The 26,144-nt window shown below is 39.1% G+C and overlaps 2 protein-coding genes across 7 annotated transcripts in view; one reads left to right on the forward strand and one right to left on the reverse strand.

The window, feature by feature from the left end:
- Positions 1-2,464, reverse strand: part of CENPP (centromere protein P) — a gene marked incomplete at its 5' end in the record, with an annotated part of 225,545 nt that extends 223,081 nt beyond the window's left edge. Inside the window, one exon of one of the 2 annotated variants that reach the window (XM_082655946.1) lies at positions 2,359-2,464. Coding sequence is in view for 1 of the 2 variants with exons in the window: in XM_082655945.1 (XP_082512071.1) it covers positions 2,071-2,177 (107 nt within the window). Of the gene's footprint in view, positions 1-2,070; positions 2,178-2,358 lie in introns of those variants that run through there. The other variant, XM_082655945.1, reaches the window with a different exon arrangement.
- A 307-nt stretch (positions 2,465-2,771) lies between these two features.
- On the forward strand, positions 2,772-25,143 carry NOL8 (nucleolar protein 8). Of its 5 annotated transcripts, none has more exons than XM_082655803.1 (17): positions 2,772-2,834; positions 3,694-3,917; positions 4,643-4,705; positions 6,089-6,167; positions 7,551-7,686; positions 8,210-8,278; positions 9,916-11,793; positions 13,064-13,177; positions 13,659-13,781; positions 14,068-14,158; positions 16,978-17,116; positions 17,774-17,851; positions 20,426-20,697; positions 22,224-22,350; positions 22,923-22,993; positions 24,115-24,194; positions 24,681-25,143. In XM_082655803.1, the coding sequence occupies exons 2-17, from the start codon at positions 3,779-3,781 to the stop codon at positions 24,729-24,731; spliced, it is 3,510 nt and encodes a 1,169-aa protein (XP_082511929.1). In that variant the 5' UTR covers positions 2,772-2,834; positions 3,694-3,778; the 3' UTR covers positions 24,732-25,143. The 5 variants fall into 5 exon arrangements, with proteins under 5 accessions (XP_082511929.1, XP_082511931.1, XP_082511927.1 ...); XM_082655805.1 differs by having other exon boundaries at positions 2,808-2,933; positions 3,752-3,917; XM_082655801.1 differs by having other exon boundaries at positions 2,808-2,929; positions 3,752-3,917.
- The last annotated feature ends 1,001 nt before the right edge of the window (positions 25,144-26,144 follow it).

The raw sequence follows: 26,144 nt of genomic DNA on the forward strand, positions 1-26,144 counted from the left end.
TGAAGTAAGTCAGAAAGGGAAAGACAAATACCGTATGCTAACACATATATATGGAATCTAAGGAAAAAAAATGTCGTGAAGAACCTAGTGGTAAGACAGGAATAAAGACAGAGACTTACTAGACAATGGACTTGAGGATATGGGGAGGGGGAAGGGTAAGCTGTGACAAAGTGAGAGAGTGTCATGGACATATATATACTACCAAACATAAAATAGATAGCTAGTGGGAAGCAGCCGCATAGCACAGGGAGATCAGCTCGGTGCTTTGTGACCACCTAGAGGGGTGGGATAGGGAGGGTGGGAGGGAGGGAGACACAAGAGGGAAGAGATATGGGAACATATGTATATGTATAACTGATTCACTTTGTTATAAAGCAGAAACTAACACACCATTGTAAAGCAATTATACTCCAATAAAGATGTAAAAAAAATGTAACAAATTAAAAAAAAAACTATATTAAATCCAAACACCTTGGACTCTTCCGACTTTCTCAACTTTATCATTGAGGAGACTCAGGTTACATGGATACTCTACATACTATCCTGACCCTTACTGTGGCCAAAAATAAGCTCAAAATGGATTAAAGACCTAAATGTAAGGCCAGATTTCCTTACTGGCCCCCTTATTGCGGCCAGTAAGGAAATCATCTTTCATCATGGTGCTTACTCAAACTTTCTGAAATGCATAAAATCATCAACGGTCTAGTTAAAAAGCAGATTCCGACTCAGTAGGTCAGGATTGGGCTGAAATCTGTATTTCTGTTCAACCCAAGTGATGCTAAAGCTTCCAATCTGTGGAGCAGCCCTGGAGTAGCAAGCATTCTGATACATTTACACACTCACTTGCAGAGGAACATATTTGTTCCCTGTTCACCTACTTCCCTCTCCCTTTTACTAGTTACAGCTTCCTCTACCTTCATGATTCCTTCCAACATGCCTGCACACATTTTCTTTAGAACTCCTCCTTCCCAATTTCAACCAACTCTTGTCCAGTTAGTTCAGGAAAATCTTATTCTCTCTGCATCTATGTCAAATTAGAATTGACTAAAAAATGAAGAAAGTTTCTGCTTTTCAAGCAGCTTGCAAGCTTGAGACAACAGGTACATAATTAACTGTCATGGATCCCTTCTCTCCTTTTCCAGTAAGCAAAGTGCCTGGGCTTTGAAATTTGATTTTTGGGTTCCAATCCAGCTCTAACACTTACCTTCTCTGAGACTTCAGGCAAGCAACTTAATTTCTCTGAGTCTCAGTTTCCTAACTCTAAAACGGTGTTAACAACAGCACCTAACTCAGAGGATTGTCGTAGGTATTAAAAAGAGATGATGCACATAAAGACGTTTGCATCTCTCAGTCTAGCACTTAGTAAGTAATTAACAGACCATGGCTATTGGTAGTAACAAAGACGTCATGATGCCATCCCTCTATGGTAGACGGCACTCTTCAGTTATTTCTATTAGTGCATATGGCTCTGTTCGCCTTTAAACAGGGAGTTCCCCCACTTGCTTTACAGGGATGCTTCCCCTCCTGCAGTATATGACAATCACCTTCGCAGCTTCTGCCAAATTCTCCTATAGACTACATTGCCTACTCTTCTTTATATCAACTTTTTCTTTTACCTAAATTATTTCTCAAGGGAAATTTCGTATCACTACCGTAAGCGAAAAATCAGTATCACTTGCCACAGTTAGGTGACTCATAAAAACAAATACCATGAAACCAGAGTTTTTAAATTCCAACTAGATACTGCTGTCCACTAAAGGCAAGATTGCTAAGGAGATAAGCAAGACTTTCACCTTGATAGTTACGAGCATGAGAAGAGAACACCTTGAAATGAAATGAAACACCTTAAATGAAAACACCTTCCCCATGAGTGTGATTAAATCAGTTAATATATGGTAATATGTTTACAACGGGGTCCACGCGTGTACTCATCACTCTCAGCCCTGTTGGAAGAGACAGATAACGAGTTCCCGCCCACGTCTGGTGCTCGGGAAAAGTCTGTGGGGAGGTCCGGGGCGCCTGGAGTAGAGATCTTCACCCTTCCCACTGGGCCTGAGGAAGGCCACGTACCGAACTCGGGAGGTGTCTTCCCCGGGCGCCGGCGGCTCCACGCACGCCCGCCTCAGAGCGGTGATCTCGGCTTCCAAAGCGCGAGCCTCAACCAGCTGGGAATCCATAGGGCCGCGCTGACGGGAAGCTGCCTAACAGAAGCGCGCCACGTCCTGCTCTTCAAGCCTCGCGCGCTGCTGGCGTGAACCATCCCGGAACTCGGCGGGGGAGGCAGGGGAATGACGCGCGATTGTCGAGCTTATAACCCGCGCTCGCAAGCATCCCAGGCTCATTGCCATCCCTGCTTACTTTTCCACATTCGTCCCCCAGCAGTCCCTACGCTTCAAGAGAGTTGACTCCCTCGAACCCAAAGCCCGAGGGCATAACTACCCACCCCGACCTGGTGCCGCCTTGGAGCAACCAGGACGAATATGTCACATTAGAGGAGGTTCCGGGAGCGCTTAAGGGGGGAGTCTCTTTATTTTTCTTCCCCTCCCTCACTTCCGCCGACCATATCCAGGAGAACACAAGGTGATAACCCTCTTAAGTATGAAGTAGGGAATTTTAGTTTGGGGTCTTTCGCGAACTTTGAGGCAGGGAACGGAGGCATTCCGGTCGCCCAGAAGCCTGGAAACGAAATAAAAAGCACTGGGGAACTGAGCGTGGTAGTGGAACCTTAGGATGCTGGGTTGGAAATCCAGTAGGAAGGAAGAGAGGCGACACTTGTTGGGACACGTGACCAGAAGTTACGGCCCTAAACTGCGCGGGATGTAAAAAACGAAGTGGTGAGGAGTCGGTTTGGGGCATGGGATGTGCCGAGGTCAACTGGCCTACCTTCTCCCTTCTCGTCTTTGAGTCTTCTCAGAGGAAGACGGCTAGGGTGGGTAGGTTGGGGGCGGAGGAAGCTACCAGGAAGATGTAGGCCGTGGCTCACGCCTAGATCAGGAGCGATGCTCAGGGCTTTTGGCGCTGTTTTGGGGTCGCGCGTGGGAGGAGTCTGGGAGCTGAGCGCTAGCCGGGTGCTAAACGAGATTAGAGATCTCATGAAAAGCCGCAAATCTCAGTACCTCTGGAAGAGTTTTCCTGAGTCCCTTCTAATCCAACAATCTCCCTAGTATAAAGAATTACAGTTTCTGAAATTAGATTTGGGTTATAATCTTGGCTTCACCGCTAATTCTCTGAATGGCTTTGGGAAAGTGACTTAACCTCTCCTGCTAATCTGAAAAAAGATGCCTGCAAACTATTTTGTACAACGCTGGCACATAGTGTTTTTTAAAAAGTCTGTATTAGCCATGATATCAGTTGCTCTTTTTATGCCTGAACAGCACTTTGTAGATATTTCTGTTGTGACATAGTATTGTAATTGCAGCATTTGCTTACTTCTCATGTGACTGTGAGGAGCTTGAGGATTGAGAGCCTTTTATCTTTCCGTGTGCTAACGTGTCCCATCCCATTTCTGTCAGCATTTGTTAAAGTGAATGAATGAAGGGAAAACACCTAACAATATGGATAAGTAAAATCGGGAGGAGTAGAGTATAATATTGTGGTCATTTAGAGGGAAAGTATGTGCCTGTACCTGTGTCTGTGTGTAGAGGTGCTGTTCCAAAATGCATTCACGAAGAAGTTTTGTTTTGTTTTGTTTAGATTTGAGAAGATTTAAGGGAAAGAGCTCTTCTCTGTAGATAATTATTTTTTCCACTAGAAATACTTGAGTGTATGCCCAGCCTTGATGAAAGCCAACAGAGAAACGAAGCGCCTTTTTGTGGGTGGCCTTGGCCAGAATATTTCTGAGGCAGACCTACAAAATCAGTTCAGCAGATTTGGAGAAGTTTCTGATGTGGAAATCATCACTCGGAAAGATGACCAAGGTAAATTTATAGTTCTTCATGGGTAGTTAAAGGCAAATATAACTGAAGTCAAGTATCACAAAATAAAGGAACCCAAGAGATGAATGTTAGCCCTGAACACTGAAAGTGATATGCATCTCATTACATGATACTGTTGTAGTAACCCCCCACCTCCCATCCCTCCCCCTCCTATGCTCTGTAGGTGTTATGTGTGACCTGGAACTTGCCCAGAATTACGTTTCTGAAATCAAAAATTTCTAAATTCCCAAACATCCGGTTTTTGTTTTTGTGGGGTTTTTTTTTTTGGGCCGTACGGCTTGCTGGGATCTTAGTTCTCCAACCAGAGATTGAACCCAGACTCTCAGCAGTGAAAGCACAGAGTCCTAACCACTGGACTGCCAGGGAATTTCCAAACATCCAATTTCTGAAACATATAGCTTTCAGTTTTCAGAGCTAAAATTCTAATAATTAGTAGGGTCCTGTTAAGTAGAATATCACTAACATACAAACATGCAAAGTGTTTCCTTAACTGAGTACTTGACATTTTTCTCTTACGTATTTTCTTTTGGAATATTTAGATAATCATGCTTTAAAAAAAAAATGCAATCTTTGTATCCAATGATAAATAAACAAGGTTTTCCTTTGAAAGAGTACGTTTCTAAGAGCTCTTTTTTAAATTTAGAAACTTAATAATGTTTACATTGTTCTCTGCATACGAATTTAATTTTTTTTTTTTTTTTTTTTAGGAAACCCACAGAAAGTCTTTGCATATGTCAACATCAGAGTAGCAGAAGCAGACCTGAAAAAATGTAATGAATGTTTTCTATACTATTTACCAGTCCATGTCACCATGTAATTTGGAATAACTTTTGTTCTAAATCTAAACATCCACCTTCAACTCATCCTGAGGGACAACCACGATCAAGAGAATTTCCATATCCTACAATTCAGGAGGTCTAGGTTCATTCCATAATGAATGACATATGGTAGCACATTGCCTGTGAGTTTGCTCAAAAATGGCATTCCCAAATAATTTGGATAAGGAACCACACTTTAATAGAAACTGCCTGTTACACATATCCCACTGGATATTATGAAATACCCACCTCCCCAGTGTGTTCATTTCTCAGGCAACTAATTCTTCTTATTGAGTGCTGTTAGGAGAGAGGTTTAGAATATGCCCTTATAAGATCATATCCTTGAAATTATGAAGTCTCCATTGATAAGTTTAGTAAAGCTGAGGGCCACCTGTGACCTTCAATGAATAAAGAGGGGGAGATAATTCATACTTCCACTGATGTAGTAATGCATTCTAATTATTTGGAGACTGAAAAGTCAAAAGACACTGAGCAGGAAACATGCTAATAGAGAAAGAGGGCCATTGACCTTTTGTAATTTCATTTGCAAAAAATTGATTCGTTCAGTTAGGAAATAGATATAACAAATATGTTGCAGTTAAGAACACATCAGTTCTGCTGTGTGACCTAGCAGTTTATTTAAACTAGAAGACCCGGTTTGCTTATCTGATGTATAACCAAGATACTGCTTATCTCATAATACTACTGTGAAGATTAAGTTGAATAATATCTTTGTGCTTAGCATAGTACCTACCTCATTGATATTTCTGTTAGTGGTAATTATTAAGGAAGCTAATAGCAGATGTTGAGAAAAATCAACTACTAGGGCACAGTAGTTTAAACACAGTTTAGTTGCTTGCAGCTAATATGTTTGCAAGTTTCACAGTGATAATTAGTATGAGGTGATAAATAAAAGTGAGGTGCTGCAGGATTCCAGTGTCCTCTGATTCACTCTAAGAAAATTACATTAATGTTTTATAGTTTTAGTGTGGGAAATAACAATGAAATGTTAAATAAATACCAGCCATTCGCCACAGATTCCTGACATTACTTTATAAACAAATGACAAATTTTGCTTTATGGTTTACACGTTTGCCTCATTCAAATCTTTCAATTACACGGGGAGGTAGGGAGTGTAAAGATCTAATAAGTGGTCAAGATGAGAATGGGACCTAAGCCTTCTCCTTCCAGGTCTCATTTTCTTTATTCTATTTCCTCTGTGTCTTTGTGATAAGCAGGTTTTCTTTTTTTTGGTACTAACTAATTAGTAAAAGCACATGCTGAAATATATTTTTGCATTGCCATGTACTTGGGTACTAATTCTTTGCTTTATAGGTATGTCTGTTTTAAATAAAACAAAATGGAAAGGTGGAACTCTACAAATTCAGCTAGCAAAGGAAAGTTTTTTGCACAGGTAAGATTTGCTCTCCGTGATTTGACCCAATGTTTTTTATATTGTAAGTGGTTTTATATGTTCACTTAATTGATTTGAAACTATCAAATAATGTATTATTACAGTTTTAGCAAATATATGCATTACAAGTAGAGCTAAAATCCTTCTTAACTGTGACTCCCTGTGACCCCCAGACCCCACCAAAGAAGATAATGTAATGCTCCTGTATACGTATATTTTAACCCATAAAAATATATACTTATTTCAGCTTTTTAAACACAACCTTATGTGATGATGTAGGTCTTCCCCCTTCTTATAATGAGTGTTTAGTACTATTTTAGAAAATGGCTGTGCCACAGTGTAGTCAGTCATCCCCCACTCATAGACATTTAGACCATTTCCACTTCCTCTTGATAAGACTCTTGAGGATGGTCCCTCTGGGGTTTATGTCAACAAAAGGAGTTGCTATGTCATATAGTTATGCACATTTAAAATTTTAATAGACAGTACCAAATTGCTTAAGTTGACTTTAGGCTGTTAATGAAAGTGTCATACAAAAACATAAAGATAATAGGAAATCCCTGTATGAGAGGCATAAGATTAATTATGCATGTGATTTAAGAACAAGGCAATGTAAAAACTTTTAAAGCATTTTAAATCCTAAAAGTATTCTTAGGGAGAAAAGATTGTATGAGATTGGGTGCTTCCAAAATAGGAGATATTTTAGGAATGTACACATGGAGTGACCCAGAGCGTTTTAAGATTGTTCTGGGCCAAAGAAATGCCACAAGGAAAAATAAGGTCTAAACCAAGTTTTGAGGGAGTGGTCTGGTGACGAAGATGAGAATTTGATTTTGTTCTTCAGCTGGGGGTCTATGTGAACAGGATAATGATGAGATTTTCATTCAGCAGCACTTTGCTGCCTATTATATGCAGGAACCGGGGCCCTAGTCCTGAGCAGGTGAGCACACAGTGCTGCTGCCTTGGAGTGTCTATGCAGTTGTGCCTGGGGAGCATGAATCTTGGAAGTTGGAATGTAAGGGACACAGACCAGAGGCAAAGAGGCCAATGAGAATTGGTCAGCACAGTTGACCAGGCCTGTATAAGGTGGCGGAGTTTGAACTGGTAGGTTGAGTTGGCGTTCTGCATTCTCTTTGTTGTGAGAGTAGAAATATTCAAGACTTAGCATATTAGTCTCTGAAAGACACCTCTTCCTCATAAGAGTGAAAAGATTAAGGATAGATAAAATGCCAAAAGTACATAAGTTGAAAGGGAAAAACTGAGAGACCCTAAATGATCTCTATAAAGTTAAACAGCTTTACAGTATTAAAAAACAAAACAGAAGCACTGTTAATAGTGTGGTTCGTTATTTTAACTCTTATTTATATTTTCTGTTTGATTCAGATTGGCCCAGGAGAGAAAAGAAGCAAAAGCAAAGAAAGGAAAATCAACAACAAGCAACACCAACTTGTTAGAAAAAATGGGAGTGGTGGATTTCCATGTGAAAGCTGTGCCAGGGACAGAAGTACCAGGGCACAAAGTGAGTCTCCTCTGGTAGCCTGAATAGCTCAGGAACCAATTCCTGACACCAGGTGACCATGAGCATCATGTTTTAAAGCAACTGCTTTTTTCTCTTGCTTTGAAGCAGTTAACATAGATAGTGCTTTATGGTCTTCAAGTGCATTTACAACTCTTGGGAAAGCACAGTTTTCCCCCATTTTAGAAAGAGAAATCAAAACCCAAGTGGAGGCAGGTCTCCCAGGGGGCATAGGTGGTGAAGAGTGCAGGCAGGTCCGACGTTTGCCTTTTTAATGGCTGTTATTTGTGTAGCATCCTACATGGTTTATATGGGATCAATAACTGCCCCAATTTTCCTTCTTTCTTTTTCCTTTCCTGATACACTTTTTTGAGCACTTGTGTTTCATTATCAGAAAACTAAACCCAACAGTAATCGTGGTCCACTATGAGTTCAAATATTTTTAAATGACATTTATTCAGTGTGGTTAATCTTTTCCATTTGTGACAAGTATAGTAAATGTATTCTTTTTTTTTTTTTCTTTTAGAATTGGGTTGTGAGTAAATTTGGAAGAGTCTTACCTGTCCTTCACCTAAGGAATCAACATAAACGTAAAATATCCTTAGCAATTGGCCTTTCAGAGAAATTATTGTTTACTACGATGTGGATATTTGCAAAAGTTTACTTCATACCTTTAGAATTTCACTGCCTCTGTCAGTAAATCTTTAGATGTTTGTGTAACAGTTTTTATGTTCCCAATTTCTAAGTAAGGTAATACCCACCTACCTACATGTATGAAACAATTAGTGGATAATGAGAGAATGTAATTAGGTTTTATGCAAGTGATGCAAATGATGATTGTTAAAGAAGCACGTTGACTTACTAATTTATACCTCATTCTTCTTGTTTGACATGGATTCAAAGCCATTGCCAGAGGAGCTAAAGAAGGACAAGGGAACACAGCACAATCATTAAAGAAGCCTTTAGAGGAAGTAGGATAAGTTTCACATTAATAGAAAAGAGATAGGAAGGAGTCTAGGAGAGAGGAAAATAGTAGGTAGAAATGTGTAGACAGGCAGAAGAATGGTGGATGGAGAAATAGTATGGAACCCAGTATGAGCAAATTCAGATGCCCATTCCCCTGAGGAAATGAGGTCAGATTGTCTAAGACCTTGAATTCCTAGTGTCATGGACTTCTGGGCAGAGGGTGTTTTTTGTATTCTTTTAGCTCTAACCCTGTGTGTCATGGGAAGCAGAAGCAATTTCAGGTATTTCAAACAGAGGTGTGTCCTCACTGTTCATGGCTATTGAGGCCCCTGGAGCCCTGGCCACAGCTGCTGGTTCTGCTGTCCCTGCCAGTGGCACTAAAGTCAGGGAAATACTTCTTTCTTCTTCACCTTCCAGCTTCCCACCAATGGTACCACTGACAGCAAAGAGGAGGATTTGGAAGGACAGTGTAAAGCCAAGAGACAATAGACACTGTTTGGCATACCTCATATATAATTGTCCATGTATTCAGTAGTCACTAAATGAACAAAAGGACTTTTCAGTAGTGATAGATTAAAGCAACTTATACTTGTTTATTCATATGTTTTAGGAAATCAGCAAATGCCAGCTGTCACTACAGCACAGTGACATTAACTAGAATCTTTCTGGACAATGTCAGCAACGAAGACCTGATAAAGAATTATTAGCCTTCTAAGAAAGACCTATAAAATGCAGAGAGCGAGTAAAATGTGAAATGGATGTCATTGAACTAAGAGAATCAGATCTAGGATGAGGCAGCATTGAGAAAACAGAAATGGCCAAAAAGTTTGAGAATCTTTGAGTCTCAAGTTTGAGATACCAACACTTAGTATAGTATCTAGCTGTGCCCGCTCTGGGTTCCTCTCTATACTCCGCTTTATGGTATTAGCTCAGTGGATAGACTTCTCAGATTTATAGAAAAGTCTTGTGGCCTCTTGTACCTAGAATATAATCTGAATCGGTTTGCTGTGATATACACATGCAGCCCAAGTAATTTCTGCCAATTAATAGTGATGGTTCTTGGTTTTCACTCTGGACATGCCATGGACATGTCAGTTCCAAAGACCCTGAGTCACCTAATTAAGTCCTTATTTTGTTTGATAGGAAACTGAGGGTAAAATGAGTCAATGACTTGCTCAAGATTAAACAGTATTCTTTTTGCTTTACCAGTTTGATAGGTTTTTCTAAAACCTAGTGCCTTTGTTTTCTTCCTTGACTGTTGGTGACATCATAAAGTATGATCCCTCAAAATACTGCCACAACCTAAAGAAAATAGGGGAGGATTTCACAAATGCTATCCCTATATCCAGCCTCACTTGGGAATTGGAAGGAGGGAATGATCCTGTGAGTAAGAAACGACGAGGAGAATTCTCTGACTTTCACAGCCCTGCCAAGAAGATAATAAAAGTGCAGAAGAACGAGGGTTCCACTGCATCTCTGGCTTTGAGACCAAAACCTAGTAGCATAATGGAGAGCCCACATTTAATACAACAACAGGCTGCACAAAATACACCTCATAATTCCATTACTCCTAAATCACCCTGTGTACCTGATTCTGATAGTCAGAAACTTAAAAACGTATTTTTTCAGACTTCTGACTTAGAAACTACCAAAAAGAGAAATAGCATGTCTGATGATGATATTGATTCTGAAGATGAATTAAGACTAATGATTGCAAGAGAGGAAAACCTAGAGAAAACTACATGGTCCTCAATAAATGGATCTGAAAATGATCCCTTTGAAGTTGTAAGAGATGATTTTAAATCACATTTTCACAAATTTCATACTTCAACAGGTTTAGGCATCAAAAATAATGTCTTTTGCCTCAGTAGTGAAGATAATGTTATGGGAAATGATTGTGACTCTGATTCAGGAGATACAGATGAAATCATTGCAATGAAGAAAAATTCTGATAAGATCAAACACAGTGTAGAACTTTCACAAACAGAAAAGTATATGCACAAGAAAACTTATTTGAAAAATAGAAAAAAGTGTGATCTTTCTGTTGATTGTATTAAAGTACAAAAAAGAAAAAATAAAGAGACAGCCCTCAGTCACAGAATTAAGCCTCTCAGTTGTGAATCTCCGATTGAGTCCAGTAGCAGTGAAGATGCTGATTCTGTATCAGAATCAGCCGAGTCTGAAGGAGATAAGGAGTATAACACCATGATGAAAAACTGTCTCCATATGAATCTAACTTTAGCTGATCTGGAACAGTTGGCTGGCAGTAACCAGGAGGCGCCAAAAGAAGATACTGAGAGCAATGGCCGGAAAACCACTGCCAAGTCTGACAGGGCCTCCAAGAGCCACAGAACTCCAGGTGGCCTCCACAAAGGCCAACAGTGTATTCATCCTGAGGAGATTGTGGCTTCCCTTTTAGAAGGAAAAGAGAACACACATGGAAAACAGGAACCAAAGGAAAATACCTTAAAGCCAAAATTCCAGGCTTTCAAGGGAGTAGGCTGTCTCTATGGAAAGGAAACAGTGAAAAAATCCTTGAAAGAGAGTGTTGCCTCTAACAATATTAATAAAGATCATAAATCCTTGAAACTTGAGGATCCCAGGAGCATGTCCATGAAAAAATGGTCCTTGTATGCTAATAGCCCATCAAGTAAACTGACTCTTTCCCAACATGCAAAGAAGGCAAGTGACTCAAACCAAATTCAGCCTCAAAAGAGACAGTCTACTTTTGAGAGCCAGGCTCACAAGGTGGTTTTCCCTAGCAGTTCAGAAAAGGGAAATGGAAATCCTATTTCTAGTCTATTGCCACTAAAAGATAAGAAATCTTTGAGTCTTGGTGCCAAGACTCTCAGGAGAGGCTTTGATGAAGACTGTTGCCACAGGACTGGAAAGTCAGGAGAGAGCTCCAAAAAGAGGCCTGATCTGTGCAGCCACAAGGCCCCTGAGAAATCACCAGAGGTCTCCTCCAGGAGAGACCCTCAGGGAAGCAAAACTGACTTCCCACTTTCTGTTAATAGTTCATCAGATGTTAGTGCTAAGGATAAGCACGCTGAAGATAATCAGAAGCGTTTGGCAGCCTTAGAGGCAAGGCAGAAAGCAAAAGAAGTACAAAAGAAGTTGGTTCACAATGCTCTGGCAAATTTGGTGAGTATATTTTCAGTCTAGGGATTTAACAAGAACTTGTTTCCAAGTCCAACCTTTCTTTCCTACGAAGGTAAGCAGGCTCCTTTAGAGCTGAATGTTTGTGTTTTGTGTCCTTGTATCTTTAGTATATCCGGATATCGCTTTAGAAGCTGTAACTGATATAGTTAAGTGATATGTCCTAATATGTCTGAATTTACATATAAATCACTTGCCAAGTGATTCATATCTTACCAAGATTTACTGTAATGAGTCTTTATTCATTCTTTCAACAATTGTTAATTACCTATGAAATTCCAGGCCTTCACAGCAAGTGCTAGATTTACAGAGAGGATCACTGTTAGGTGGTTGGTATTGGCTTACAGTGTGGTGGACAGAAGGTCACAGTTCAGTTCCATGGGATGAGAAAGAAGTACGCCTGTGTGCTCTGACAGCACACTGATACTAATTTGTTGGCAGTGGTGGGGCAGAGGGGGGTGGGGAGCCGGCACTTCCTCAGCTGAACTGAATCTAGTGTGAAAGGATCAGTAGGAATTGGTCTGGCAGAGGTAAAAGGGTACAAAGAGAGAGGAAAGGCATTCCAAGATAAAGGAACAGTTTGTACAAAAGTGAATATTTGCAATCAGTGTGATCAAATGTATAGAGTACAAGATGGTGAGAAATGAGATGAGAGAGATAAGTAGGGGTGAGGTGTGAAGAGGCTACAGGGGTTGGACTTTATTCTCAAGGCTGTGAAAAGACTAAAGAACTTGAAGCAAGGGAATGGAGATTAGTTATGTATATATTGGAACAGGAGTTGGCAAACTAGAGCTCACAAGCCACTAGCCCATGGCGTATTTTGGAAGAGCCTCCAAGCTAAGAATGGTTTCTACATTTTTAAAGGGTTTAAAAAAGAAGGATACAGAACCAAAACTATATGTGGCTTGCAAAGCCTAAAATATTTACTCTCTGGCCCTTGACAGAAAAAGTTTGCCAACTTCTGTTTGGGAAAGATGGTTCAGGACATGATGAGAACAACAAATCAAATGGGACAGACAGCCTTTGGGAGGTCTTGAGCCAGAACCAAGGCAGTGACAGTGGGAATATATTTTTAAAATAGCAAGACGGTCCAACTGATGGGACTTGGTGATAAACTGGCAATGGAGAGAGAGAAGTTTCTATCTTAGGATGATGGCAGCATTCACTAGATAAGGAAATAGGGTCAGAAATAGACTTGCTAGGGGAAGGAGATAAGCGGTTGTCTTAAGGGTAATGCTTTTGATGCCCACTCTAGGATGGTTATTCAGAGGACAAGCCAACGCACATCATCTTTGGTTCCAACAGTGAAAGTGAAACAGAGGAGACATCCACTCAGGAGCATAACCATCCAGGAGAGGAACCAGTAAAAGTAAGAAATTTAGGGTGGGCATTCCTATACTTTTGCAGATCCATTTCTGCATGTTGCATACCAAGACTTGCATACAACTGCTGGGCTCAACATAAAATCCTCTGGGAGCCACAATGAAACCCAGGGCTCCCCTGACCATCACGCATGGATACCACAGGGGCCTTAGAGATTTTCTCCCACATAAATCTATCCTCCACATCATCTGCAAAGTGACATCAATATTAGTGAAACCCTGCAGAAGGTGTTCACACATTTAATAACTCCCCCCCATTCCAGGCTGCATTAGGAGCCTCTGGATTTAGTGACCCAAGGGGCCAAGTAGATATCACTGAGTCAGAAGTTTCCATTCTAACCACCATCCAGTCTTTCCTGGGAGATGCATGTGGGTTGTTGTTCCATACATGTGAGGAGGAAGATTACGTAATGAAGGAAATGCTGTCTTGGTTATTAATAAACATTTCTGTCTTTACCTATGTAACAGGAGTCCATGGGTGGAGCCTCTGGGAAGCTCTTTGACAGCAGCGATGATGAGGAATCTGGTTCTGAAGATGACAGTAACAGGTTCAGAATTAAACCTCAGTTTGAGGGCAGAGCTGGACAGAAGGTTAGTGAAGACTGAAAATAATAAAACTTGCAACATGTCCTTATTTTTCGACATAGTCCTTAAATCTAGATTAGTGCAGGCAGACCTTGACCCACACTCCAGTGTTAAGGTGTTTATTTTGATAGTGAGTCCTCCATGACCCTCTCTGATTGGTTCATGGGTAGGTGAGTTTATGCAAATATTAATGTAGTGAATTTCATGGCATGGAGGTATACTTAGAAGGTCTTGTTTATAAGTAATTTCTTGGGAACATGGCTGTCAGTTGTCTTTGTGTTTTGTCTTATAGCTCATGGATTTGCAGTCTCACTTTGGCACTGATGACAGATTTCGCATGGACTCCCGATTTCTAGAAAGTGATAGTGAAGAGGAACAGGAAGGTAAATGCCTTATTGTCCAAACAAACAGTCCTGATGTCAGAGCTGGGGGACCTTGAGAAGTCATGTAGTCTAGCTTCTTCACTTAACACATAGAGAAACTCTGTACCCCAAGACACTGAATTGTGGAGCTTGTAATCCAATAGTTAGCTTACTCAATACTTCTTGAGTTTGTTTGTACATATTAATTTATTTATAAAATTTTAATTACCTGAAGCTGCCAGAAAAGACAGGAATAGTTAGCATCCACCAAAGGTGCCATCTTCTATCATCCTGTTCCTGGCATTAGAGAGAAGGCAAGGACCCTACCTGGCAGTAGATCAGGTCCTGGTGAGGCTGTGGAAGACAGTTACATCACGCTTGGCTTACTTAAAGGAAGTGTTTATCTTCCAGCATGCATGCTGGGTGCAGGTTTTTAAAAACAATGTACCATTGAATGTCACTCTACGTAGATTCATCCCACGTGAATATATCTAACAGCAGTGATGCTACCAGAAGCATCCTGATTCTGCTCTTACTTCCTATACCATTTTCTACACCAGTGGTTCCAAACTTTCTCTACAAGATCTTCTACTCTTATCCTTTGCAAAAGACCTTACCTCCTACCATCCTCACTTGAGGATGGCCACCTCAAGTGAGCTCCCTGCTTTCCTTTCCAATCTCAGAACTACTCTGTCCTTAACTTTTTTCCTCTTCGTGCGTTAATCTAATCTGCATCTTAATCTTCCTCATTCATACCTCCTTTTAACCTCCTTTCTTATGCGCATCTTCATACTTTCCCTTTTTTCTATCTCTTCCCTCTTTCTACAGACATAGGTCTCATAGGTTCAAAAAGCCATTTCTTCAACCCTGCCAGTTTTCAAGTTGCCACTCCCATCTTTTTTCAGTTCTAAACCTGAAATGAAAAAATAAATTGCACTAATTTAGAAGCAGTTGGCTTTTTATTGAAAATACAACCTCTGGAAATGATGCTCTTGATTCTTTGAAGTGATTATTGTGTATATTGTACATTTCTGAAAACAAGTGTTCAGAGAGTAAGTTCTCCAGGATCCACAGCAAATTATGTTTCAGAGCTTCTCACTCAAAATTCCATGTTGAAAACAGGAATGGACAGAACCTTGGGAATAGCCTAGAAGCTATACATAGAGTTTACTTTCTAACTTCTGCCACTTTTGTCTGTCTCTTTACAACTCTTCAGTATGCGTTCCCTGCACATACTATCTGGTTCACCAGATGCAGTGACACCTTCCCAAGCTTCTTCAGCCTGCCCGTACCATTTGTCACTGTTAATCATCCTTCTTGAACTGTTCTCTTCCCTTAGCTTCCATTGCACTATAACTTCCTTATTTTCTTCTTAATTCTTGGTTCCTAATTTTCCCTTTGCCTTTAGATATGTAAAGGTTCTGTAAGTCCCTGTGGCTTTAACCTTCTTTTGTGCGTGAATATTTTCCAAATCTGGATCATCTTTGCTCCTGACTATCCTGCTGAGCTCCCAATTATTCTTTTCTCAATGCCTGATGGATATTTCTCACAGGCGTCCCTGAACGCGTGTTAAAACGCAGCAGATCCCAAACTGAATTTACTCTCTCTCAGGTGCTCTGGACCCTTCTGTTTCTGTTGATGGTACTTCCATTCTTAGGGCAGTCAGACACAGAATCTCTGTCTTTTGTTTCTTTCCTTCCCAACTTTTGAGACTGAATTTTTTGTGAGTTGCACAAAGACTGTCCTGCGATAAACAGCCTACAAATACCTCGCAGCCAGTCTACAAATACCTTAAGCCCTTTCTAGCATTGTGTTCTTTTTCCTAATGGTCAGTATTAGGGTAAAATTGAAAGTACCATTTTTTGAAGTCAAAAATTGTTGAATATTAGCAGTTTCATATGGTTTAACCTAATGCAATGTAAACTCTTTGAACTTTCTTATTTCAATGTATGTGTTCATTTTTTCACTTGCCTGGCATGCACTCCTCCCTCCTCAGGGGATCTACTTGTCTTTCCTACCTTAGACTCCACCTGGTTTATAAAACGTTTCTTAATCCAATTGAACATAATCTTTACCTCTTTTGAACCCTTAGACACTTTGGGGTCATCTCTATAGAGAACTATTCAAATCAGCATTTTATTCTGTTTATTTCTGTTACTTGGTTGTTTATATCCTGCCATAATTTGAAAAGGTCTTTAAGGCTTACTTAGACTTCTTTTGTATTTCTATCTATAATCCAAACTAGCTGTTAAATGTTTAACTTTGTTCTCTGATATTTGTCTGTTTCTAGTAGCTAAGGATAACAAGCTTCTAGGCTTCCACAGTGCCCTGTGTGTAGGCTTTCTTCCTGCAATATTTAGTACTGAATCTAAAGGCTAAAGTAACTGTCTACTAACATCATATTAATAGTCAGTAAAATTGGCATCTTTCACTATTTTTCATGTTTAGATTTACATGTAATTTAGATTAATTTTTAGAAAGTTAAAAAAATCAAAGAATCTCTGATCACTTTAATTTTATAGTTAGTATATTGCTCTATTACATTTGTCAATCTTTACCTTAAAAACTTTTAGACTTGCCACTGAAAGCCATTAAATTCAGATTTCATTTGTATAATTACAAACAGAAATGGGAATTTTGTTTGCTGGTCATGCAGTTTCTAGATTCACTATGACATTGGGGATCTTGGGGATAGGGAGGTTAGCAAAACAAGGTTTAACTTTTCTTCTTCCTATCTTAATGTGCTTTGCACATGTTTACGTGCTTGATAAATATTTGATCATTGAGACTTCTCAGGTTATGTTTGCCAAGAGATTACTAATTATCCTCTTCCCTCTAAGAAATAAATGAAAAGAAAACTGCTGAGGAAGAAGAGCTTGCTGCAGAAAAGTTGAAAGCCCTGAATGTTGTGCAGAGTGTTTTGCACATCAACTTAAGCAGTTCTACAAGCAAAGAATCAGTAGCTGCTAAGAAATTTAAGTATGGTTTATGTTTCATCCCATTCTGCCCTCTTTTCCTTTGCCATAAAATGAGGCCATTTTAAACTTCCTGGGGAGAGCAGTTAGCAACATGTATCAGACCCTTAAAATTGTACTTACCTTGACCTAGTGATTCACTTCAAGAAACTAATCTTAAATTATTTCTGTATTTATTATTAGTAAAAAAAAAATTGGACAACTGTTTAAATATTAATAAATGTAACTGTTTACTATGGAAAATTTCCAGCATATAACTTAGAGAGACTAGTGTAATGAAACCCCTATGTACCATCACCAGCTTCTACAATCACCAACATGTGACCAGTTTTCTCTTTGATACCTTTACTAACTTCCCCCTACTTGCCTCACTGAAATATTTTATGCAAATCCCAATAGCATATCATTTTATCCATATATATTTTAGTATGTTTAAAATAATATTAAACATTTTTAAAGATCCAGGACAAGAAGTCAAAACTAGATAATTTAAAATATGATTGCTTCTGAGGAGCTCCTAATACATTTCTTTGATATTATGTGCCTTTTTCTTGCTCAAAAAGTGGAATTGCCCTGGTATTGCATTATAATTTGCTATTAGTTTTTTGCATTAATATTCTGAATTGTCTCTTCCAACTTATCACTCTCCTTTCTTTAATAGGGACATCATACGTTATGATCCAACAAGGCATGACCATGCCACTTATGAAAGAAAAAGAGATGATAAACCAAAAGAAAGGTATATTAAGCTACTACTTTTAGTAGCAGGTTCATATGAATTAATCTCATTTCAGACAGTGAGAAAAGTAGATAGTAACCATTATCACATCCATTGGTCCCCATTGTATTTAGTTTAAGAACAGGGAAGGGAGAAAGAGAGCAATTATTGATGTGGTGGAGAGAGTCTTACTTTTGGCAAAGGAATCTTCATGCATAGAAATGATATGTGCCCCTTCTTTAGTCGGTGTCTTCTACCTACATTAGTTTCCTGTGGCTTCTGTAACAGATTGGTGACTTAAAAACACAAAAATTTTTCTCACAGTTCTGGAGGCTGGGAGTCTGAAATCCAGATTATTGGAAGAGCTGTGTTCCCTCTGGAGATTCAGGGGGAAAAAACTCCATTTCGTGCCTCTCTCTTAGCTTCAGGTGACTGCCAGCAATCTGGTATTCCTTGGCTTGTGACTATATTATTCCAGTCTCTGCCTCCATCTTCACGTGGGCTTCTCATTTCTATGTGTCTCTCATCTTTGTGTCTGTTATAAGGACACTTGTGATTCCATTTAGAGTCTGCCTGGATAATCTCTTCATTGCAAAATCCCTAACTTTATTACAAAGACCTTTTTTTCAAAATAAGGAAATATTCACACGTTCCAGGAATTAGGGCCCGGACATATCTTTCTGGAGGCAACCATTCTATCCACTGCACTACTCTAGTGTGGTAGGAGCGTCTATTTCTTATAGATATGCTGTGGCAAATATTTTTTTGATAAATATGGCAAATATATGGAGCAACCAGTAACTTTGCCTGATTTAATTTCTTGATTTCCTGCTATTTAAAATCACTAAAGGCACTGTGGTATCCTGAATTAGATCCTGGAACAAAAAAGACACTTGTAGAGAAACTGGTGAATTGGGAACAGAGTCTGTGTTTAGTTAATAGTAGTGTACCAGTGTTAATCTTTTAGTTTTGACAATTGTATCATATCTATGTAAGATGTTACCTTGAGGGGAAACTAGGTGAAGGTTATTTGGGAACACTGTTTCCAGTTTTTCTATAAATCTAAAATTATTCCAAAATTAAAGGTTTCTTTTAAAAAGAATCACATACCAGACCAAAGTAGAACTAATATAAACGTTCCCTGCAATGTAGGATTCCAGATTGCAATGTGATTCTGGGTAGTCTCTGGAGAGCTTGCAGTCAAAATGTTGCTTGGGGCTTCAGTCTCCAAAGGCCTGACTAATCCTCGCGATGTACTTCCAAGATGTCTCACTCACATAGCTGTTAGCCGGTTCCTCACCTTGTTGGCTTCTCCATTAGGCTGCTTAAGTGTTCTCATAACACTGACCCAAAAGAGAGATAGAAGGAGGAAGCCACAGTATATTTTATGACATAGTCTTAGAAGTCACACAGTGACACATCTGCCTTATTCAGTTTTCTTGAAATAAGTCACTAAATCCAACCCATACTTTCATAGGGGAAGGGGAGATTAAGCACTTCTTCCTGAAGAGAGAGGCACTGAGAAATTTGTGGACACATTTTAAACTACCACAACCTGTCCTCTGGTTGAAAATTGTTTTATATTCCTGCCATATGCAGAACATGCTCAACCCTGCTCTAGACTCCCCAGAAGTCTCACCTTTTTATAGTGTCAGTTCAAAATCTAGGATGTTGGGCTTCCCTAGTGGCGCAGTAGTTGAGAGTCCGCCTGCCGATGCAGGGGACGCGGGTTCGTGCCCCGGTCCGGGAAGATCCCACATGCCATGGAGCGGCTGGGCCTGTGAGCCATGGACGCTGAGCCTGCGCGTCCGGAGCCTGTGCTCCGCAACGGGAGAGGCCACAACAGTGAGAGGCCCGCGTAACACCAAAAAAAAAAAAAAAGTTTCTCTCTGTAAGATAGTCTCTACCAATAAGATGATCATTTAGGACATTATTATTTTAGGTAATATAGTTAGAATATTTGGCCTAGTAAATAGAGCAGACTCTAATAGAAAAGAGGATTTTAATCTTTTACTAACTGAAAACTCAATATTGGAGACTGCCATATAACTCTGGTTTAAGATCAAAGAGAAAAACATATTCCTAAATATAGAGCAGGTTGATGGTAATAGAAAAATTTCATTCCCAAACAGACTAGATTTAGCACATTTATAAGGCGTTTCTAAAACAGAATTATGACTAAATCCTTTAATGCCAGTGTCATAAAACTCGTAGAATTTTAGAATTTGAAAAAGTCTTATAAGTCATGTGGTTTAACATGGTTCATTTTACAAATGAGGATACTGAGGCCCATTGCAGTTAAGTGATTTTCTTACTCATAGCTAATATCTTAGATGTGACTTCTGAAATGTAGTTCAGAGGATAAGAGATAGGAGAATATGATTCTTGTTTAATACTTGGAGCTGTTTGAAATAGTTTTGTCTATAAAAAGCTTTTTGGTTAAGGTTCTGCCTTTATGAGTTTTATATGTAGATCCTCTTGGTTGTTGAAAGGATGGGACTAAAGTTATCCAAGGTGTTTTTTTCCTGATTTCTGGAAATTTTCCAAAAACTGGCTTTTTTTGTGATGCACATATCTCTATATATGTCAATGCAGTAAAGCAAAACGAAAGAAGAAAAGGGAGGAAGATGAGAAGCTACCTGAGGTATCTAAAGAAATGTATTATAACATTGCTATGGATTTAAAACAAATATTCCAAACTACAAAAGATACCATTGAAAAGGAAGACAACACACCTTGGAATGAGGACTCTGATGGAGAGAAAGCCGAAGTAGTCCAGGACCCTACAGCTCTGATGACTGGGGATGAACAGCCCAGCGGGTTCACATTCTCCTTTTTTGATTCACACACTAAAAATGTAAAGGAAGGTACTTTTTTTTTTTAAACGTTTTCATTTAAAGCGGTTTGAACTTAATTGATTGAATCTACTGTAGCTGTAATGATTTAACATTAGCTGAAGAAAGGATTCTTTCTTCCATCTATATAAACAGTATTGCAGTCAGCATTACATGACCATAAATGTACTGTGCCTAGAGCTGTGTTTAACACACTAAGAAATTGTTTTTGCATTTGGAAGCAAACTTCTAGATAGCTGCCATATGAAGGGAAGCCAGAGAATAATGTGCAGCATCCCTTCTAATGCTGAGTAGAAATAGTCATGAAGAAGTATAAGAAATCATATATTTAAAAAGCTTTGTATCTTAGATGCAGTTGGAGAAGCCATGACTTCAGGAAAACCAGTGCTATATGGTAGGGAAAGGGGAGAAATAGGTAACCCTGGCTCTATACAATTATGCTATGTCATCAATACACCAGTTGTTTCAAACTTTATCCTTGGAGATTTGCCAGAACCTAGAAAAAAGTATCAGCACCAGTATAGACAATTTGGCATTCCATTTCAGGAGGTTTACCTCTGAAGTCCTACATAGTCTAAAAGTTAAAAACACCTATTCCTTAGGAAGTTGCTCCTCACCTAGTGTTTAAGATGAAGTGTAGCTTTTCTGGAAGTTCATTGTAAAAAGCAAGATATACCTATACAGGAGAATACATGCACAGCTAACAATAAGCTCTACTTTAAAGATCAGCAGTTAAAGTAGTATCCATGTGTTTAGCAGGTGAGTATTAAATGCCGGCTTTGTAGTGCTCCAAAAGGAGGTATAGCAATTTAGTAGTTTTCCCAAAATTGTTCTAAATAAGACACAATATATCATTGCTCTGCTTACTTCATTCTCTTGCCTGTGTTGTCCATTTGAGTACCAAGGTCAGTCCTAAACTGTTGAACAGAGTTGATATGATATAGATACTGTCTTTAATTCTTCTAACTTTGAGAGCCAAGTGTGAGAAATTGGCCTTGAAGTGAGTACTAAGACACCTCAGCAACCTGGGAGATGTGTTTTGTGTACTTAGGAAATTATGAGGACTTGTGAGGAGATCACCCACATCTTATAGCAGAAGCTTTTTCAGAAGTTTTAGAAAGAGGCTTTGGGAATTGAAAATATAAAGATATGTTCCTTTTCTCATTTATGAATAAGCAGGAAGGCAACCTGGTTTCACTGCATCATGTTACAGTTTAGGCTTCTCCTGCTAGCACAGGTGCCATGCTTTTTTTTTTTCCTTTTAAATAGCGTTGCTCATTTATAAACCTTTAGTTTGTATATCTTTTTATAGTGTTGCTATATTCCTTATCAGATCACCCTAGCAATGCCCAAAAATATGATAATAGCTTCTCTCAATATTTGAAAATCTAAAAAGATACTACATATTTTGAATTAATGATTAAGGTATTTGAAATTTAGAAATATGAGTGCATGGTGAAAGTAAACAATTAGTGTGTCCACAAATAATCGGTTGTTAGGTTACAATTCTGTCATCTTTCATTGTCATGACGATATAGAGACCTATAGAGTTGAGGCAGTGAAACCTGGGAAGATTGCCTGGCAGGGAGACCCTCGTTTCCAAGACAGCAGTTCAGAAGAGGAAGATGTTACTGAAGAAACAGATGACAAAAAGCCCAGCCCTGGGTAAGTAGTGTGTTTCTGTGCAGGTTTATTTCATAATTCATAAAATCTGAGTTAGACATGCTTTAGAAATGTTATAGAAGTATCTAAGCTTAGCTTCTCAAGACAATTTTCTTTTTTTGGCTCCTTTAGAGAGTTCTGTAGCCTTTTTGTAATTAGGAGCATGTTTCCTTTTCCTTGAAATTTGGATAAACTGGGTGGGGGATATGACGTGCATGGGGAAGAAAACTTGCCACTGAAGTCCTTGATCTGGAAAGAGTATGCTTCAGCTCGTTGGCTGCTACCACATGGGAAACACTGGCAAATTGGGTAGCAATGCTGGGGTGAGAATATCAACAATCAACACAGGGAAGATAAAGCGTGTACTTAAGTAAGTCTTCGTTACCAAACTTTCAGGTAGAAGAGAAGAATGTTGAATAGAGAAAGGGTGGTATCACTTTAACTCAGGAAAGAAAAATGAGCAAAACACAAAGCACATATATTTAAGGAATAGTTCATTTATACTTACAGTGTAAACATTTCTTAAATATTGAAATTAAGTGGCCAATTCTCTCTCTCTTTCTCTCTCACTTCAGAGAAGTATCATTACCCGAGAAAGAGACCACTAGATATTTCTTTTTCTCTAAGAATGATGAGAGACTTCATGGTAAGTCAATGTTTTGATTAAATGGTATAGAACAGGTAATAGTACAGCTCTCACCATAGCGCATTCTGATATACTAACATGCATCCAAGTAAGAACTGATTAGGAAAAATTCTGATCCTTTGCAATGTCATGTGCTTTAGCCCCCTCTGTTAGACAGATGCATGTTGACTTGCAAAGCTCTGGAAAACTGAAAGCTCCCACTCGCCACCTCCCTCACTTGTTCACTAACCTCAACAAGGGCTTGTTTTGTTCCAGGGGTTTGCTGAGATACTAGACGTACAAAACTCCTAAGTCTTTAGTACCCTAAAAAGTTCACATGAACTATCTCAATGTCTTGTAATAACCTATAATGGAAAAGAATCTGAAAAAGAATATATAACTGAATCACTTTGCTGTACACTTGAAACCAACACAACATTGTGAATTAACTATACTTCAGTAAAAAAAAAATAGAAAAAAATTTCACATGAAAACTCTGAGGCTGTTGATGAACTCATTTCTTTTTTTTTTAAAATATATTTTATTTATTTATTTTTGGCTGCATTGGGTCTTTGTTGCTGTGCGCGGGCTTTCTCTAGTTGCGGCGAGCGGGGGCTACTCTTCGTTGCAGTGCGCGGGCCTCTCATTGCAGTGGCTTCTCTTGTTGCAGAGCACTGGCTCTAGGCGCGCAGGCTTCAGTAGTTGTAGCATGTGGGCTCAGTAGTTGTGGCTCACAGGCTTCAGAGCACAGGCTTAGTAGTTGTGGTGCACAGGCTTAGTTTCTCCTTGGCATGTGGGATCTTCCCGGACCAGGGCTCGAACCTGTGTCCACTGCATTGGCAGGCAGATTCTTAACCACTGCGCCACCAGGGAAGGCCCAGTGAACTCATTTCTTAAGCCTAACACAAACAGAAGCCAAGTTACATAGTAGTAAATGGTTTATAAACAGTAAAATCCTTGCAGTTCTACATTTTCATTTTGTAAAGAAAACAAGATATTTTTGAAAATTAGCATAAATTGGCTGGGGGCGGTGGGGGAAATGGTCTTAACTAGAATTGAAGACCTTGATAATGCCAGCACTAGAATATTGTCTGTTTTAATATTAATGGGCTGTCTTGTCCTTCTTTATTTTCCCCTTTTAGGTTCTGACTTATTCTGGAGAGGAGTGGGAAGTAATATTAGCAGGAATTCTTGGGAGGCCAGAACAAACAGCTTGCGTATGGTGAGTAGTTGTATTTTCATATTAATTGTCTCCATATTAATTTAAAAGATATGGTGTTATCTTGTGTTAATATTTGCCTGGTGTAAGAATATAGGAGGGCATGAAACTTAAGATAACTGAGAACATGACTTAAATGCTCAGAATGATAGTGCTGGAACAGAAGTTTTAAGTTGTTTAATTCATTCAACCCATGGTGCAGTAAGGAGACTGAAGAGTGGCCCCATTGAGTGACTGGAACGAGTTCTGGCCATGCTTATTAAGTAGCAGGAAATCATAAGACTTTTGAAAGACTGAATTACAGTTTCCATTGTAAACACTTAAAGCCAAAAGTTTGAATATCCCCTGTACATTCCAAGTGAGCACTTCCAAAATGGCTTCTACAACCCTGACACTGAATAACCTAAATTTTACTTTATAGTTACTAAACACCTTGGAAAGTATTTACCACTATTTTTAACAAAGGCTTTTGGTTTTATGTTTTTCTAGGACTGTCGGAAGAAACATAAAGATGCCAAAAGGAGAGTGAAACCAAAATAATAAATGTCATCATTAGTTTTGATACTGAATGTGAACAAGGCTCACCTGTGGAAATTGGAGTGATCTAGAAAATAAGTTTAGCTGACAAAGAAGAATTCAGAGTGAAGGAATATCCAAAATCTTATCTGGTGGATATCATTCTGGTTGCTTTCTTTTCCTGTAGATTTCCTCTTCATTTGTTCCTAATTACTTCAAATAATTAACCTGAACATTTTTTTTTAATGAAGCACAAGATAGTCCCTCAAAATACTTTTCGTACATAATCTCTTTGCCCTCCATCTTCAATAACTAATGGCTATCTTCTGACACAATGTTTACATAAAGCCTTTTAAAATATATGGATCAGAGCACTTGTATTTTCCAAGTTACGTTTCGTGTGAATTATACTTGAAATATTTCTGATTGTATCAAATACACCTTACCTCCATCTTGTGGTTTTTGTTTAAGATGTTGAAAACAAATCAGCCTTGAGTTCTGTACTTGTGTCTTGATGAATAAGCTAACTGAAATGCAGGATATTTCAGACCGGCATCATGGGAGAGTTCTGTGAGGACCAGAAAAGGATGCCAAATGCAGCGTTTTCCTGTCCTTGGCCTCCATGAATTGAGGCCAAAATTCAAAATCTCAAAATTCTAATTAGACTACAGGCTTTTGAAAAATCCAAGTGTCTGAAAGATATGTAGTCACAGTTAGGAGTCAGGACCCTGGGTCCAGATAGGGAAGCAGACTTAATACCTCATTAAATCAATGTGGCTAGGATTCAAGACAGATAAGCCTCTATCAAACTGGGCTCTGTACAAAATTATGCTATATATAAAGTCCCAAGGGATTATCATTGAGCCATACTGTGTATATCTGAAATTAAGTATTTATTGATTTACATCTTGATCAAATATAAACTCTTTGAGGGCTGGGATATCACCTGGTTTGTTAATGGTTACGTCCACACTGCCTAGAACTATGTCTAGCACTAAGTGGGTGCTTAGTAAACAGAGTCCAAGGAACTAAGTAGTTGAAAAGTCATTCGAGATTCCTGTGTTTCCAAGACTTCAGACTTTGTGTAAAACAGAAAGCACCACTCAGGAGGATAAATAATCCAAATATTCCACCTTCTCTTGATGTTGATTATATTTATACCTTCTTATCTATTGCTGCATAGCAAGCCATCCCAGTAACAGTTGTTCATTTTCCTCACAAATAAGCAACTTGGTCAGGACTCAGTGGGGACTGCTCATCTCTACTCCGTGTAATATCATGTGAGTGGCCCAGCTGGGGCTAAAGGATCTATTTCTAAAATGGACTGCTCACTCAGTGCCTGTCCATTGGTTTCCTCACAGCATGGCAAATAGGTTTCAGGAGTAGGAAGCAGATGCTGCCAGTCTCTTAAGGCCTAGTCCAGAAATTGGCTTAGTT

The sequence above is a fragment of the Grampus griseus genome, assembly GCF_964374135.1.
Source record: "Grampus griseus genome assembly, chromosome: 6".
In the NCBI taxonomy this organism is placed as follows: Eukaryota; Metazoa; Chordata; class Mammalia; order Artiodactyla; family Delphinidae; genus Grampus; species Grampus griseus.